Genomic DNA, 19,281 nt, shown 5'->3' on the forward strand with positions numbered 1-19,281 from the left:
TATAAACATGACCTGAATGTGAGATTTGGATTCTTCCGCACGATAAATCATAAATTATGAATCATGAATAATCTCCCCTCTTGTCCCTGGATTTTTTATATGCACATCTCTGATTATACAACGACTCTTTTAGGTCCAGTGCACAGGCAGAAATCACCCACTGGGGATTAGTCCATCACCATCAACTCCAAATGTTTCCCTAACAGTTTGCCTAGCACTGTCGGCCACACTTAGCCAGAAAGTCACGCTCTGGTTTATACTTTCAAACTACTATCACCATTCTTCAGTATGACTAGTTTGTCTTTGTGACACTGTTTTCTTTTCTTCTTCTCTACTTTAATCTCTCGTGACTCGCAGGAGCAAATCGCTTTCTGTCAGCCCGTCCCAGAAGCGAAGGAGCTTCAATAACCGCTCGGCATCACACTGGACCCCGCCCATCGGCAGGACTAGGCACAATCTGATTGGTGGCGCGAGAGATTCCGGCCACGCCTACAGACACCTGCAGGAAGTGGAGACCCCAGAGACTGAGTCCTTGAAGAGGTGAGTGTAACTCTGTTACGGCTGCAATCGATGGCTCTAAATTGAAAGGCGTGAGCCATAAGAACGTTCAATTGCTCATAAAGCTCCTTTTCCTTGAGCCACGGAACTGATGCTGGGAGAAAGATATTTCAAATAATAGAGAGGTACTTGAGGTCATCGAGTGGTACTTGCAGACATTTTATGGACGAAAATGTAGATAGTCCATAACAACATGGGCCTGTAGTTTCGGCGAAATGCAGTTATAATTGCTTCACCGCCGAGTCTTTGCTTAGTGGCTCTGGAAAAAAGAGGATAATATCGGGCAGAACAACTGTTTTCAGAAATGTGCCCATTTTCTCGTCTTTTCTCCTGGGTTATGTTCTCACTGGGAAAGAAAAAGCTATCCACTTCGGAGGTCATTAAAGGAGGACACAGCAAAGAGGGGTAAAACGAGAAAAAAAAATGACAGCAGCAACTGCAACAATAACAACAACAACAAAAAAACTTAAAGATACGAGCGTATGAACTGCACTCGGGCATAATTTGATTTCCAGCGGCGGCAGCATCTCGAAGCTGCCCAAGCGAAATTCCCATTTACTGGTACCGATTAAGCCCAAATCATCAGACAATGGACGTGGCGAGCCAGCCAGCGTGAAGTCCCAGCTGTTTTCCGTCCGACACATTGGACATGGTGCGATTTCGCTCAACACCAAAAAAGTGATAGAGAGAGAGAGAGAAAGAGAGAGAGAGAACACTAGGGTAGAGAGGCATCGCTTCAGTACGTTCTCACACTCTGAGATCTCAGTGCTGATGTGCTCATTACCATGCCAACTTGATCTAGCTTCACAGTGACTTGTAAACTAGAATCGCTGCCAAACTCTCTCTATTTGACCCATTTCCATAATTTACATTCTTAAACAGTGCTGCACTGGGGCTTAGAAAACTCTTTTAAGGGCCGGGGAGGATGAGACACTCTCCCTGTGCACACATGCTGATACCAACATAGGCACTTGCAAACACACACACACACACGCACACACACACACACACGTATGCACGCGTGCACACACACACACATATGCACGCGTGCACACACACACACACAAACACACACACACACACACACATACTGTACATACACACACACACACACACAGATGGATGCGCACCCCAAAACAGTATACTCCAGTGGTTTTCATAGAAAGAAATCTCAGACTTTGGTTCATTAATGAATACATAACACTTTGCCTCACGGGCATGAAAGCCCTCCTTCCTTTGTGTGTTTCCCCTTGCTGTCCAAAGGAGAGGTTGAAAGGCGCCTTTAAGATGGGAAACGAGAACTGTTAATTAACCAACGCAGGGGGATTCTGTGAAGCCCACAATTCCAACTCTGACCAGGCCAGAGTGAAAACAAGCCAAGGCTGGACTGACCTATTTCAGCGGCTGCCTTAAAACACCAACACTACCCTCGAACCTCTCCCTTGTTGCCATGGAGACACCCTCTGGTCTCTCTGAAATGAGAAAGCGAGGGATGGAGAGAGAACGTGAGAAAGAGCGAGAGAGAGGGTGAGATGGAGAGAGAGAGGGAGGGAGGGAGGGAGAGAGATGGGCACGACGACAGCCATTCCCCATGCAGCTTACACTGACAGGCAAATCCCCCGTAGAATTTTGTCAGTTTCATTATAAGCTAGCAGGAAAACATGTATTTACCTGTCAATGATGAAATATGGATTGAGACCGAGTTTGCCACCGGTGCAGTTTATTTTTAGAGATGGTTTCAGATCTGCCGGATTAACCTCCAGCTAGAATACACTTTAAAGCAAGAGGCATTGGGGGGAGATGGGACTCAATTATTTAAGCTGCGTTATTTGCCACCCTTTGAAGTCAGGAAGCCAGAACAATGACGACTTCTCCGCAGCTGCCATTCAGAGGGCTCTGACACTGCAGAAAAAGCCTGTCAGTCACATGGAGGTGTGTGTGTGTGTGTACTGTAAGGTGACAGGCAACTACTGTAAGATGTATGAATGTGTCTTTAAGAATAGGAATACTGTGTGTGTGTATTGGTGTGTGTTAATGTGTTTGTGTGAAATGTGCCACTAAACATCACTGAAGAGAGTAGTACCTTTACATTGATATGGCACTTGCAGTCTGCATGTATGCATATAGTGTGTGTGTGTGTGTTTGCATCTGTATTGGTAGAAAGTGAGTGTGAAGGCCAGAGAGACAGGCAGTTTATCTTGCCCCTTTGCCGTCGGAGATTAAGCTGACTCTAACTCACAGGAAAGCATCTCCACCTTCCCCCCTGCCTCCCCCATCTCCACCCCCACCCTCACCCCCATCCCCACATCCACCTCACACACAAACTTTGGGATAACCTGCTTAGGCCCTTCGGTAACATTTTTCATGATCCCTCAGCATTATTCCCAGGCGCTGTCCCAGTTCGGAGTTTGTGTGATACCAAGCCTCCCCCCCCCCCTTCCTCGGCGACTGTCATTGGGCAAGGTGTGCCGAGTTTGATAAGAAGCCTTTGCAGGCGCGGATCAAAAACCATCCATCAATCGAAAAGGGAGTCGGCGCGCGGCAGTCCCTTCCAGACTTTTGGACTTTGGGTTTGGGGAAAATGAGCGAGCTTTGATGGAAGAAAAAGCTTAAATCTCTGATAAGGGGGGCCCCTGTCACGAAAGAGCGAGAGAGAGTTCAGAGTTAAGCGGTAATACCGGCAAATACGCTCAGGTCTATGCAGGGAGATTAAAAATAATTACACACAGATTATGAATTCCCCTTTACCCTGATGAAAAGAAAGAAAACACCTTTTTTTTCTGCTACTGCTGGGGTGATGGTGAGATAGCATTGTGGATGGATAGGATTTTCCAAACATTGCCCTCTTTTTTTTGTCTCACCTGAATAAGCCAATAATTAAATAAAAAGTCATAGTGTGAATGCGATGCCAATAATCTTCCCCTCTGCTCTCGTTTCCGTTTTTTTTGTCTTTGTCCATTAGGTGCAAATCCCTGAAGGAAGAGGATAAGGAGCCACGGCAGCCGTCTTTGAATATGCAAACTGGGGATTTACCCGTCCAGGCCAGAGAGGGGTGGAGAGGCTTGGCCAAGGTCCCGTGCACCCGTCTGGACAAGGGGACTGCATCTTCGTCTCCCTCTTTCTCCTCCTCCTCCTCCTCCTCTTCTTCCCCCTCTCTCTCCACCTCTGCATCCAGCTCCCACTCTGTTTCCGTTCCTATAATCCCGTTCGTTCAGGGACACGGCGGCCGTGCACCAGGGCCCGGCGAGCGCCGAGTCGTCCGTTTGGGGACTGACTCGGGGTCAGCTGATTGCCCCGCCGCCGTTCTCGGGTCCGTCCCCGAAACCCCGCTGGGATCAGCGGAGGCGGCAGTGAGCCACAGCCAGTACCACCACCACCACCACCACCATCATCTTCTTCATCATCATGCGCTGGTCGTCGGGCCCTCTGGGGGCGCGGGAGTAGGGTCAGGGGTCGCGTCCAAACACAAAAGCCTTGTCACCTACACCACAGCCTCGGGATCCGGCACGGGCACGGCCCACGTGAGCACCGTGGTCTCGGCGGCAGCGGCGGCAGTGACCCCGGCGGTGCAAGGGCCAGGGGCTCCCAGCAAGCAGCAGCACCCGGCCAGACCGCAGCCCGCTGGGGCCAGGAGACCCCACGGCCCCGCCCAGCTCCCGGCTCCCCCGCCCCACATGGGGGGCAAGAAGGCAGAGGGCAGTGGCCCCCGCGATTTCTCCGTGTCGTCAACACAGAGAGACCCCTCCGCGTCCGCCAAGCACAGGGACGGGTCAGCCACGGCCACCACGGCCCACACAAGCTGAATGGCTGTTCCCGTGGTGACAGACTCCCGCCCGCCTGTGCCAGAGAGAGAAGAAGGGGACCGTTGGCTTCTTCTGACAAACTGACCTATCGCAGCCAGACAGACAGACAGACAGACAAACTGACATGCTCTCGGGGACTGCACAAGGGACAGTAGGGGAGAGCGTGATCGATGACATTTGACATTTCAAAAACACTGAAATATTGAAAAACCACAATGTGAATACAAAAAAAAATATATGTAAGAATTATGACTATGGTGGATGGGATATTGATTTAACGGAGGAAAAAAGATGATTTATATGCCACTATTTAACAAAAAAAGCTTCTACTTAGAAACCAAATAGTGTGTCATCTCTATGTTGTTTCTCTATTGTACAAAAAATATGAATATATATGTCATAAATATATGTATGTCATATATATGGTATATATGACATACAATGTGACAAAATAAAGAAATAAAAATACGATAATAAAGAATCTTTTCATTTCACTCAGGCTGTTATTGTCTGCTTTGTCAGGTGTGGTTTATTATAGCGGGTAGAAAGAACATATGGAACCTTTAGTGTGCCAATAAACCAAAATAATGCATTAGAGGAGGGCAATCAGTTCTGGAATGTGAAGTACAGTGGCGCTTCCCCTGGGACACCTTAAAGGCCATTATTATATATTGGTTTTACTATTGTCTCCTTGTTTACCAGTAAACAACTTGAGCATTCTGCCATTCGATAATGTTGAGTTTCCCAAGGGACACTTTAAAGGGCATTAATCCATATCAACACTAACTAAAACCCATATATATATAACTATATAGCTTTAGTGTGTGTGGCCGTCTCAAAACTATTGTGTCGTGGGTGTTTTCTGATACAGTTGTGTAATGCTAAATAAAGAATGTGTGCTTATTAACATGCAATTCAATCCTGATCAAGGCTTCTGTAGACCACAGTAGCACCAGATGAACCGTTTCCCACGTAACCCTTTGAAACTCATTGGGAATGTTCCGGGCTCCTCTCATCCTCATGCAAGGCACAGACTCACAGGCGCAGGTATCTGGATATATCACAGACGCAGATCTACAAAAGGCAGCGCGGGAGAATGGGAGATAAATGATCGGAGTCACTGTCCCGCTGTCTCCATGGCAACAGGGATCCACCGAGTCAGAGCCTCCACGCTGGCAGCCCCGGCCTTCAATCCGATGAGACCATCGACGGATTTAATCATTCACTTGTTTATTTCCTGCAAGTGCTGCTTCGCCTAATTATACTTCAGCAGCTTGTTATTTTGCATCAGCTATTTTGAAAACTGGGGGAGGGGGAATTGAGTGTGTGAGTGTGTGTTTGGGGGGGGGGGGGGCAAGTTTTTTTTAAACTAACTCTGTTTTTCCTTTCAGGTGAGAGTGTTTTTCCTCTAGAAATAATCAGTGTGAAGATTAAAGCATGGGTGTTACTGACGTCTCTGATCATGTTTACCTCTGAAAACAACAGGAGCAGTGAGTCGGCCTTTTCTGCTAACAACTCCGGAGGTTTTATTCGGCCAACATTATGAGATATTATGAACAGAATGCAACCGTGGGTTTTTCTCCCCCTGGCTTTTTTCCACTGGCCTGTTCAATAGGAACTATTGACAGGAGGAATGCACTGTTGCACTCTACAGTATGTAGGAGCGATGACACACCCTTAATTCAAATGAGCTTTCATTAGAAATTGGCTTGGATGAGCTTGGTCGACTGGCGCTCCAAGGAAAATGGCAGCCCTTGCATGTTGTCAGCTAAGCACGGCCTCCGTTGACTTAGCCAGAAGCCATTCATGTTTTAATCAGAGCCCGCCTTCTGGGCATGCACAAAAGAGTAGCATTGATTGTTCAAAAAAAAAAAAAAATGGTTCCATTCAGTGTGTTTTCCACATGCTCTGTCTTCACACAGGTTGCCCCATGTGCTTTTACACAGAAAAATGTAGTTAGCACATTTAGCCAGAAAAATGGCACCCCTCACCTAGTCAGCGTGCTCCAGGATATTGTCTCCACACAGCAGGCTGCAATGCTCCAGTTATTAACACAATCCAGGCTCTACTTCTCAGTATGCTCACAACACAATCCGGAGTATGCTAGAATAAAAGTAGCAGCAGGTGGATTTTCCCATTTTTGTTTGTTTGGATGTTTTTTTTTTCCCTGTCTTTCTGTTTTTTTATTTATATATTTTGTCATTTTTATTGCATATGTCACACTAACCACAATGCTATTATTAATGACAACAGGATGGTTCCTGAGGCTGACTGTTAGCAACACCAGACGAGGCATGACAAACAGATGCTACCCCCCCCCCAACCCCCCACCGTGTTTGTGCTCTGTGTTTTGGAGGGTAGAACTGTATCCTGGCTCAGGAAGCCAAGGAGAAGGAAGTGAGACATAACTGTCAGCTGTATTTCCAGATGTGAATGATTTAGGATGGCATGGATGACTGTCTCTCCCTCTCCCTGTCTCTCTTTCTCGCTCTATCTCCCTCTATCTGTCTGTCTCACTCTCACTCAGTTCTCCTCCATGGTGTCATTTCTCTTCCTCTTCAGCGTTCTCCATCCATCTATCAATCTCTCACTTCTCACTCCCCTTTTTTCTCCCTCTCTCACACTCTCTCTCTCTCACTCTCTGTCGGTCCTTCGCCCCCACAACCGAAACTCATGAATCTTTAATGTGTCGTGTTAACTGATTGACCTCCGCAGCAGGCTCTCAGACACGTTTCCCATCTCAAACATCCTCACATGAAAATGAGCGGGAGGAATACCAATGTGGACCCAAGCGGCCGAGCTTCTAGAGGGGCCATTCAGTCCAGCACGACGTATAATGCTCTGATGTGATGAGCGCCGGCGTCGAGGATTTCCCTCCTTCATATCGAGTCTGGAGGAACTCACCGTATCTCTCTCCCTCTGTCTCTCTCTCTCTCTCTCTCTCTCTCTCTCTCTCTCTCTCTCTCTCTCTCTCTCTCTCTCTCTCTCCTCTCCAGCTCAGTGTGAACGCATGCTGACGGTGACAGATCAGGTGATTTGTACAACTCAGATGAAGTCCCACCATGCAGTTCTTTCATGTTGATATGGAACAAGCGCTTCTGCAGGGCAGCAGCCAGCCACAGAGCCTAGGAATATGCTGTTGAAACAAACTCTATATTGAGAATGTGTTGATAAAAGGTCATATTAAAATGAAGTGTACCTGCAACAGGCAAACTACCCAAAAGTGTTTACTGCGACTGCCTTGTTACAGTGTAACAATTGACCGATCCAAACCCCGCCCATCGAACGCAGATGAGCCAATGGCAGTCCAGTAGCTCCACGCAGTGGGAGCCTTGATTTTTGTCCGGTTTTATTAGACGCCTCCCGTCAAAGTTTGCCACCCAACAAAGCTAGATATGAATTTTTAAACACTACATGTGTCTCCATGTCATACTGGGGTCTTTCGACGGATTCTAAATGAAATCAGGTCCGTGGCTCTCCAAAAGAGTTTCTTGGGTTGACAGTCTTACAGCTACCATTGAAGTTCTAGTCAACTCTGGTCTGAGTTTGACGGGCATAGCAACAATAAGGGGCGTGGCTTTTGCGATCGGTCAATAGAGTACTAAAGTGTGACGTCACATTTCCGTAGCAACCAATTAACCGATTTTCTGTTGAAAATACTATGCCAGACCAAAGTTCTTTTAGAAAAGGAAAAACATTTTTGCAAATTGATAACCAGGTTGCTTTTCCGATGATTGAAGCAGTTATTGAGAATAGATCGTCTTTAGTTTTTATTTAAAAAACTGAAACTAACGTTGTGTAACCGCTGTCGACATAGTGCAATGCTTCCTGAATGCAATCATCAGTCAGAGTCTCATAAGTTTACTTGCCGATTTTTTTTCAGGTTTGTAAATAAATTCCATATTTTTTTTTTTTAAGTGTCTGAAGCCACCCCACAATAGTAACGTTATGTAATCCGAACAGATTAGGCCAATTTACCGTTACCGTTATAAACTTAATGCTAGCGCACACTTTTCCTTTCAATACCCCGGAAGAATGCATAAAAGCCTTGACATGTTTCGATCTAGTGATTTTCACCTCTTGAAATTGATTTATTCTCGTTTTCAAAGAAAGAACACAGCGAAGCAATGGAAAACACCCTTCTAGGTTCGGTTGTTTAGAACAGAAAATCTGGTTGCCCGGACATCGTGACGTTTAAGCTTTAGTACTCTATTGGATGTGTTACTTACTCAATTAATGAATAAAATAATACATTATAAACTATTAAGAATTTGTTTTTGATTTTTTTGTCTTATTATGTCCTCATAAAACATTTTTACTTCACATATCCTTTTAGACCCATCTGTACCAATACGTTACGGTGGACAGTAAATGATGTTGGATGGACACAATTATCCCCCCCCCCTGTCTTTGAATGATGGGTTACGAAATTAAACTGTAACTGTCACTGTGATTGCCAAACTAGTTTGCCAACATTTTACACTGTGACATTCTTGTTAATTACAGCATTAGTACACTTATTAAAAATGGGTAATACAAAATTGAAAACACTTCAACATGCCAATCCTTATTACATTATAACTTCGGAAAACTTCGGAAACTCCCTTCCCCTGGACAATCCCAACGCTGGACTATTGAACTTTCTGTCACTAAATCAGGAATAACGAATTACCATAACGGATACGTAATCATCCCACCTCTTGTAACTTTCAGCTCAAGTGCTTAACACCATGTCTTATTCTCTACACCCGACTATCATATGCATTTGTCATGTATACAGACCTTACTGTCATGTACTGACCCTAGGCAGATGGGTCAGGCCCTTGAGTCGTGGATCTGCTCGAGGTTTCTTCCTATATATATCTCCAATTCTAGGGAGTTTTTCCTCGCCCCTGTTACCCATGGGCCTCTCTCTTGCTTTCCTTTTCTTCCTTTCTTTCCTTCTTTCTCTGATTGCCTACATTCTGTAAAGCGCCATGATACATGTGTTATGTTTTGGCGCTCTATAAGCACAATAAATTGAATTGAAATGCAACAGGTTACAAAACCAGTCAAATAGCAGCATGTTTCTTTTTCAAAGGACATGGTGTGGTTAATTTCACAGTGTAAGTACATAATATACTCATTGCACAAAAGGGTAAGCTATTTTTAGAATTAACATGCTGGTGCTATGAAAGGGTTTTGTTGTAGAAGAGTTTGTAGAGAGAATTGTAAAGAGCAATAATGTACAGCATGCACATAAAGTTTGTGTGCTACATTTGCTCCAGCCTACATGGAAATCTACTGAGAATTCAGTAGCAGCTGTAATGAACCTTCACTCTCTCAGGTTTTATAAATACGCAAATTATTCTGTTCCAGGCCAAACATTAGTTCCTCTTTTCACTAATTGGTGTTCTATTGTTGGTAGAGACACACATGACAAATTACTCCAGTGAATTTTGCCATCCATTGATTTTTCTTTGAAGCATTTTAACTCTAATAATACAATATCTGAATGAGTTGGTTGGTTTGTTTTTATGACATGTTTTATAAACCCTTTTGGCTAGTAATTATTTGTATGATGTTATGGCTATGTTTACTTCTAATCATTGTATATGTTTATTTGATTGGTCTTTTGTCAGATGATGGCATCTCAACGGTCAAGGCTAAGAGAAAAAAAATCTGAGTTCTAGCTAGAAGTGGTCATTCCACTTCAGGATGATTCTGACTGAATGTTAGTAGGAATGATGTGGACATAATAGAGCCCCCAAACAACAACTGGCTGTTTGCCTCGAGCTGTTTGGCCCATTGCTTTGAGGAGTAGTCTAGCACATGATGCTAATAGCATCAGCGTGATCGCAAAATGGGCACATTCGATACCCCATTGAAACAGCAAGCATGGGGCACTCAAGAAGCAGTTGCCCCAAACAAACCCAATTAGCCCCTGGGATGTCCGACTGGACCAGTAACGACAGCGGCCTGTTCTCTTTATTGACACTGAATGGTCACAGTGGGAAGATCCCAGATTGAAGTAAGCGGATGAGGCTAATCTTCTCTTGGCAGCTGTTTTTAGAGAAGGAGAATAAGAGTTTCACATAAGGATAAGCCAGTTGAAGGCGCCTCTTGCCAGGCCCCCATTGAAAGTGCACAATGTTTTGAGTGTGCCTCTAAATTTATAATCAATTTCTATGTAGGCTGCTGTATTCATGCATCGCAGGATGTGTTCTACTGTAATGTCCTGATCAGAGCCGGACAGTAACGGAGTACATTTACTTGAGTACAGTACTTGAGTACAATTTTGAGGGATCTGTACTTTACTCGAGTATCATTTTTGGGGAGTACTCATGACTTTACTCAAGTACATTTGAGAGGCAAATATTGTACTCTTTACTCCACTACATTTCTATCCATAACCGTGCGTACCCGTTACTTCTTCTAAAAAAAAGGAAAAAAGAAAAATCTCAGAAACCCTTAATTTGTTGTTTCCCTCTCAAACGTGATTGGATTGTGCAGGCGCCACTGATTGGGACAGCCAATCAGCAATCACCTTCAGCTTTCCGCCAAAGTCAACTCCATGGTCAGATTTAGATAAGAGATGAAACCATGGACGAAACAATGGATGAAGACGCAGCAGGTCCATCCCGGGAATGTGCCAACCTGTGGCCCCACCTAGCCAGACTATTTCAATTTTCTGAACAAGTTAATGATAGTTTTCGCTTCAAGTGTTTCAATTACAAAATAGTATTTTGTATTTGAAATACATATTTTAAATACACGTATTAGAAATACTGCCCATCCCTGGCAACATGGTAAAAAGATGAAAATGACTTGATTTTACTTCCAATTCATTTTACATTCTCCAAGATGTTAACATTAACATTTTTCATAACTCCATGTAGGACGTTTCTGTACATAAATGTAAGCACTGTGGCAGTAGTAATGCAATATTTAGAAAATGTAGGTTACTCTTGTACTCTTGATACTCAAGTACTTTTAAAAACAAGTACTTCAGTACTTTTACTTAAGTAGACATCTGACTGTTGTACTTTTACTTGTACTTGAGTAAAATTTAGCAAAGGGTATCTTACTCAAGTAATGAAGCTGTGTACTCTGTCCGCCTCTGGTCCTGGTCCTGGTCCTTGTACTGTCCCAACTACATTAGGTTTGTGTGTGTGTGTGTGTGTTTGTGTGTGTATGTGTGTGTGTGTGTGTGTGTGTATGTGTGTGTGTGTGTGTGTGTGTGTGTGTGTGTGTGTGTGTGTGTGTTTGTATGTGTGTGTGTGTTTGTATGTGTGTGTGTGTGTGTGTGTGTGCGCATCTCAAGGCCCCCAAAATTGTATTTGCACTGACAGCCGACATACATCAGCATTTGTTGCCTCTGCACTCCCGGGAGCCTCCCATCACAACCGATGACTATTTTCAGGCTCAGTTATGTCATCAGAACAGCGGTATACCCCCGAATGATTGTTGAATCACATGGAAATACTACCCCCCACCTCCATCACCACCACCACCACCACCACCACACACACCTATACCTCCCCATCCCTCATTTGCTCATGCATGCTTGCTCATTCTGGCTGCCTCTAAACCAGGAAGCATACAGCTTCTACCTCAAAAACAACCCCCCTCTCTCCAACTGCTAAGAGTAATTACAGACTGCGCTTGGCTGGGTGCTTGAATGATGTGTTTGGCTTTTATTGCCCCCCTTAGCGGCACACTGACACCCTATTATTTCAGTTAGTATTTTCTTTCCCTTAACAATCGAGGAGAAAAAAAATATTTAAATAAATGAATGAAGACACAACTGGAGAATGCTTAGCGGTTGTAAAGGGACTAGACTGCGGTTGCTAGGCTATAATTGATTTCGTGACGGGATTGCGATGCCATGTGAAAACTCACCGTTGATTCCCATGGTTGGCTTGATTGGATCATTATTATGAGAGTCAGGAGTCGTCAGCCCGATCCCAGTGGTTTCCACTGAGACCAATTCCCTCAGCACATTTTAGAGAGAATTACTGTTGTGGTTAAAAAGAGATGTTGCAGTCTTTAAACGTGTTTAAGTAGAGCCCGGATTCCAGTGTGAAGGTTATATAATTCCATATGCACTAGTAGGTCAGGTTACTCCACACAATCATAATAAGCTTTATAGGACCTTTCATACACAGAATGCAGCTCAAAGTGCTTTACATTTGGAACATCTAACACCATAATAAAGATGAATCAGTCATTCCTTTTCGTTGCTGTGGCCATTTATGATCCAATCAGCAACATATCAGAAATACTATATTATATAGCCTGTATATAGGCTTTGCTAACAAATGCTTAGGCTAACAAATGCTTAGGCCCCATTGATGTGGACTAAGCGGTTAGCCTTAGTTTGTGTTGTGATTATATGACTTTATATAAAGACATTTAAGGAACACCATGACCGGAAGACTGGCAGCCTTAACTCCCTACAAGCACGCCATATGGCAACAGTGGCAAGGAAAAACTCCCATATTCCAGGAAGAAACCTTGAGCAGAACCTGACTTAATAGGGGGAGCCCATCTGCTTCTGGCTGGCTGCAGCTGTAATGGCAGCAGTCGAATGTAGAATAATCTGAAAAAGTAGTCTGCAAGATAAGCAGAGCCAGGCAGTAACGGAGTACATTAACTTGAGTACAGTACTTGAGTACAATATTGAGGGATCTGTATTTACTCGAGTATCATTTTTGGGGAGTACTCATGACTTTACTCAAGTACATTTGAGAGGCAAATATTGTACTCTTTACTCCACTACATTTCTATCCATAACCGTGAGTACCTGTTACTACTTATAAAAAAAAAGGAAAAAAGAAAAAATCCCAGAAACCCTCAATTTGTTGTTTCCCTCTCAAACGTGATTGGATTGTTCAGGCGCCACCGATTGGGACAGCCTATCAGCAATCACCTTCAGCTTTCCGCCAAAGTCAACTCCATGGTCAGATTTAGATAAGAGACGAAACCATGGACAAAACAATGGATGAAGACGCAGCAGGTCCATCCCGGGAATGTGCCAACCTGTGGCCCCACCTAGCCAGACTATTTCAATTTTCTGAACAAGTTAATGATAGTTTTCGCTTCAAGTGTTTCAACTACAAAATAGTATTTTGTATTTGAAATACATATTTTAAATACATGTATTAGAAATACTGCCCATCCCTGGCAACATGGTAAAAAGATGAAAATTACTTGATTTTACTTCCAATTCCTTTTACATTCTCCAAGGTATTAACATTATCATTTTTCATAACTCCATGTAGGATGTTTCTGGACGAAGCACTGTGGCAGTAGTAAGGCAATATTTAGAAAATGTAGGCTACTCTTGTACTCTTGATACTCAAGTACTTTTAAAAACAAGTAATTCAGTACTTTTACTTAAGTAGACATCTGACTTTTGTACTTTTACTTGTACTTGAGTAAAATTTAGCAAAGGGTATCTGTACTTTTACTCAAGTAATGAAGCTGTGTACTCTGTCCGCCTCTGAAGATAAGATGAGTTAACTAAAGGCTCTCTTATACAGGTATGTTTTCAGGTCTTTTTTTAAAGATATTCACTGAACTCGCCTGCTTGATGTATAGAGGCAGGGTGTTCCATAGCTTTGGGGCACGTAGCTAAAGCTGCAGTAGGTTTTGCTTTATGTTCTTATGAAGGCTGACCTCCAAATAAACCTATGTTATGAAGGCCTTTGAATTAGTGCAATGTGTTTTAGGCCTATCTCTCAGCATAAAGAACAAGTATGAATACTAAATATTTAAGTTGGCATGGTGTGTTTCTGATAAATCACCTATGTTCCTGCTTGCCCATGGACATCTTGGTCATTTTGACAAAGTAGTGTCAAACTAGTGAAATGAGCACATTTGGGATTGTGATATATGAGTCTAAAATAGGGGACATTTCTGTGAACACTTCAGGTGCATTTTTTACATAGTTCAAATTGATCATTTAAATCTTACTGTGATTGGGCTGCCTTTTTGATCTTTGACAGGACTTTTCCCCTTCTTTCCACCAAGTAGCATGACTGTAAGCACTGATTGTTAAGTCGTATTCTTGTCTGGGGAAAAAACACTTTTCACTAATTGAAATAATTATGAAGTACATTGTGCCTAAAGCTAATATAAAATGCAGCCCATCCTCTCCTGAAGCACACTTTGCTATTTTTATCACAGACTACAGAAGCTACAATGAAAAAGGGAAATTATAAAGAAAGAGAAATACTGAACATTGTTGAGGTTGTTCCGTTCACATTTTCATGAGCAATTTTCTATGTTCTAACATTAACATTGTCATAGGCATTTTCATGGGCTTTCTTATTATTATAAATTGTATTGTATTTTTTGCCAAAATTGTAGGGGAACTGTTATTCGTTTCACATCACCTAATTTTGCTATTCAAGTACACGTCATCTAATATGAGGAGATATGGTAAACTGAAATTTGTGACTTTAAAAAACTTTTTTTATCTGTTTCTGGCACAACCTTTTCAGCAATGATAGCATTCTAAATGAGTCTCTGAAACGTAATTTATTTATAACAAGTCCAGAGTGAATCAGTCTTATAAATGTCAGCATAGTGACAGTTTTTATCATAAACTCTCAATTCAGCAACACCATGGCAACCAAGGACTTAGATTCATCCCAGACACACATGTCATTGTGAATTCATCCCAGACACACACGGTCATTGTGAATGACCGTCCATGGTGTCTAGGTAATGCTTATAGCCAAACAAGCACTGTTTATATGTCTCACATATAATATAATATCATATAAATCCAAAATTCTCTCTGGGATGTAAAATAATGATCAGGTGCTCAATGCTCAAATACTCCTCAGTTGTAGTGCAGTGTTTCCAAAAGACTTTCAGATGGAGTCTTGTGGAGAGAAATACCGGCCGTCTGGACTGATATTATAGATGGGAAGAACCTACACATCCTTGCGTCTGTTTTGGCGGCTGGCTTTGCTCCAAATGGCGGACATCATTTTCACAATGTTCCGTTATCCTTTGATTTGGATCATTGTCTTATGGCAATGCTTCAAATATTCCAAAGAGGACTAAACACTCCAAAAGATAAATCAGAGAATTGATGTAATTGGTCATCATTTTTGGCAGTAACTGTCTTCTAGAAACAGCATAGTTTCAGAATAGCTGACAAAGAGTCACACAATTATATATTAATCATTATAAATTCATTATTTCTATGACAGGAATATGGCACCATCTGGATTTCAAATAGATCTACACCAGTTGTGTGCATATTGATTGTTGTGTTTTCATGCCAGAATCATTTTTATACATATGTCAATATGCACAATAGATTCAATTTGGACAGCAACCAAGGGTCCATTTTGAAGCAGAGTGCCGATGCATTTGTTTCATCAAGGAGGTACTGCTGTTCCCAGCATGGATGGCAGCTTACACTCACTGAGCTCAGAGGATGTACCATGTGGGCTAAGCTAACGGTCGGGATATTTATCTCCTCGCTTGCCAATTTCACCGAAGAACTGCAAGTTCCTCAAGCTGAAACGGAGACATTCTGTGTCACAGAGCAATTACAAATGCTAGCAGAATCAGCTCTGCTAGGCAGGATTACATTCTCCTCACACAGGAATTAGCCCCACGGAGAAGGCCTCTGTGTAGGTAGTCTCCGACTGATTATTTTGGTTTAGACCTGAATTAGTGTAAATTGATGCTCCAATGAATTGAAATGAAATGAGTTGAGGTGTTGAAAACAATAAACCCCTCAAAGCCCTCTGTTCCCTCAGCCAAAATCAGGACACTCATCCCTTTCCACCAGCCACACATACATGCCCATTTTAACATTTGTTTTATTTTAAGGTGTATGTAATATCGCTGGGCGTAGCACGTGCAAGACAAAAGAGAAAGGATTCAAAATTATGTTATTCTTGACGCTCACTACATGCTAATGAAATCTTGGAAATAAATGGTGACAACCCTTTGATTCAGATAGTGTATTCAAAGAGCTTACGTGTTCTCGTAAAACGTTGATCTGTTTCCGGTCCTGTTGTCCTCACAGCCCACTTTAATTAATTGGATTCTCTGCTGAAGATATTTGTGCTGTTGGATGCACAGAAGGCTACAATGCCACTGAATGCTTAGCTTTCTGGCTGGTATCTACCGTATATCCCAGCTTAATTGATGTCAAAGTGTTTTTACTAAACTGTCTTTGGTGTAGAGCATCGGCTCTTTCAACTGTCATTCAAACTTCGGCCCCTCCTCTCTCGCTCTTCCCATCGCTGCATCTGATCTGAATTCAGAGGGTAATGAGGTGCCATCGACTGCCACACATCTAGTCCAACACAATCAGGTGGGGTGTAATGATTCAGAATACTACACCGACCTGATAGCTCCGATGTCCCACTCATTCATTCATTCATTCACGTACCTCGGATTTGGGTCTTTCATCTCTGGAATGCAAAGGCAGCCCACAAAGTGCCATGAGATCTCATTTAAGGGCGCAATTAGGGAGATGGTATCACCGTTTTACCATTAAAAATTGACATTTCAGACAATTACAGGCTGCTAAAAAAATGCCGGGCGCTCTACAGAATATGTGGCCTAAGAGGAGTGGCAAACTTTGGTGAAAAATATCTTTTTTTAAATGCTGCAAGAGAAACCAAGAGACTCTTTTTGTGTCAGGCTCGTCTCTATTTGGCATCCTTTTCTTCATGCACACTTTACCTGTTTAGAGGGAGGAATACACACTGTTGTAAACAATTTGTCTCCACATTTGCTAATGTAGTCACCTGACCGTGAGTTACAAGAGTGAGCGGTGATGGAGACAACTTTTGGAACGAGCAGAAACAGGAGGCATCACCGCAGGCTAAACTGGCCGAAGAGCTAGCATCCCTGTGATTCGCCCCAGAGAACTTTCATTTGAGACGAATTACCGTCACAATTACATCCGTTTGATCCCAGGGCCCTGCTCCCTCTCCCCTGCCCCCCCCCCTCTCTCTATCTCCCCAGTTCCCTCAAGCCTCCTGCCTTCCACCGAAACCAACCACCACGGTCCCTCTGATGAGCCTAGAGTTGATTCAGTCAGCCTTGTGGGAGTCGGGGAGAGAGGGGATGAGGGAGAGGGTTTTGTGTGAGGAGAGGTAAACAGTGTGTGTGTGTGGGGGGGTAGGATGTGCGAATAAGACACAGTGGTAGCCTTGGTACACTTATTGGGGGATGTAGGCTGGAGCCAGTTTCCAGCTGGACAGAATTTTCTTTTTTCTGTAGTTGTTTTCATTTGTTTCATTTCTTTCTTTGTTCTAACTTGTGTGTGTGTATGTGTGTGCAGTGCACATTGCAAAACTTACATACACACACACACATATGTGTGTGTGTGTGTGTGTGTGTGTCTGTGTGTTTTTGTGTGTGTGAGAGAGAGAGAGATAAACACAGAATGGAGGAATGGTTATGCTACCTTGTATGTGAATTTAAGATGGGAGGGTTTGTTTGTTCTAGTATGTGTACCAAGGCCGTAGTCATGATGTCAACATTGGGGGGGACCAAATCTGTGGTGGGGTCTGAGGGACCCCCAAACAGAATTATAATACATCTCCTACCATGCAAAAATATTATTAAAAATCACAAACAAGTCGTTAGTTAGGTCAGTCAATTAGGTTATTCCAAACTTTTGACGGACATAGGCATGGCATGGATGGATTATGAACCCCTGGACACAGATATCTATCTATCTATCTATCTATCTATCTATCATTTCTAAGAGGCCTATAAACGGTAATTTCTGGCATTACTACTAGCATATGAAGGCATTATTTATGTTGAAAGACGTGAAAGAAATGACACAGGCTTGCACAAATTAATCATTTAAAATAAAAAGTTTCACTTTCGCTATCATTGCGAGAATAGGCTACAATATGGAAAATGTTCCCTTTCAGTCTGATCGGCTCCAAACATGTATTGGATTTCCTTAGCCTGTGCTACACCTTTCCAAGAAGTTTTGTGAAAATTGTACCGGTAGCTTTTGCGATATTGTTGACAGCCCTACCTCACCGCCAGGGTTGGGTCAGATTACTTTGAAATGTAATCCATTACTAACTACAAATTACATGGCAATTTTTGTAATCAGTAACGTAATCAGTTGGATTACCAAAAACATGTAACGTAATCTGATTACTTTAGGATTACTTTTAGATTACTTCAATAAATATGTCCCTTAAGTAAAAGACACTACCACTGAATTGATGAAATAATTCTGATTCTATTTTTCTCTTTATTATTTCATTACATCTAAGAAATCTCTTTGCTCTGAGTAAAGCATTCCTGAGTGAATTAACTGATCTTAATGTAGCCCCTTGTTTTAGTGTTACCATTTACTTTGAGGTCACCAGGTCCCATTGTCTGAAAAACACCCAAAACATTTCTATAGCTATTCTCCACTTGGTTGAAATTTTCACCACATCCTAAAATTGATCACTTAGCCATCATGGATGTGATCATGGATCACTATTCTCCAAACAACTCAGCTTAACCTTTATAAGGGCACACCTGGACAATGAATTTAGCTTTCGCTGGATTTTTTTGACCCAGGGATATGGCCACCATGTCCATTTCAATTGTGGGGGTAAGAAAATTATTCCTTTGGGATGTTTTTCAACCAGGGGGACCTGGTGACTTTCTCAAAGTAAACGGTAACACTAAAACAAGAGGCTACATTAAGATTAGGAGGAAAAGATCAGGCAGTGTGCCGAGAGACCTGCCCCAATAGTAAATAAGTTAGTAAGTAAGTATAGATACTTTTTTGATCCCGTGAGGGAAATTTGGTCTCCCAATCCGTGAATTAGTGAAGCAAACAGAGCACACAGGGAGGTGAAGCACACACCAACCTGGAGCAGTGAGCTGTCTGCTACAGCGGCGCTCGGGGATCAGTGAGGGGTTAGGTGCCTTA

The 19,281-nt window shown here is 42.8% G+C and overlaps 1 protein-coding gene across 1 annotated transcript in view; it reads left to right on the forward strand.

Annotated features, from left to right (window-relative positions):
* The window catches only part of nrg3b (neuregulin 3b), a 162,940-nt gene extending 158,579 nt beyond the window's left edge, over positions 1 to 4,361 (forward strand). The window contains exons 9-11 of the mRNA XM_076298786.1: positions 358 to 540; positions 3,521 to 3,629; positions 3,774 to 4,361. Of these exons, the coding sequence (XP_076154901.1) occupies positions 358 to 540; positions 3,521 to 3,629; positions 3,774 to 4,361 (880 nt within the window). The remainder of the gene's footprint in view (positions 1 to 357; positions 541 to 3,520; positions 3,630 to 3,773) is intronic.
* Positions 4,362 to 19,281: the final 14,920 nt, after the last annotated feature.

The sequence above is a fragment of the Alosa pseudoharengus genome, unplaced genomic scaffold (genome assembly GCF_046254945.1).
Source record: "Alosa pseudoharengus isolate Yale_2024_CS ecotype anadromous, Long Island Sound unplaced genomic scaffold, YU_APseudo_1.1 YU_APseudo_1.1_scf_21, whole genome shotgun sequence".
NCBI lineage: Eukaryota > Metazoa > Chordata > Actinopteri > Clupeiformes > Clupeidae > Alosa > Alosa pseudoharengus.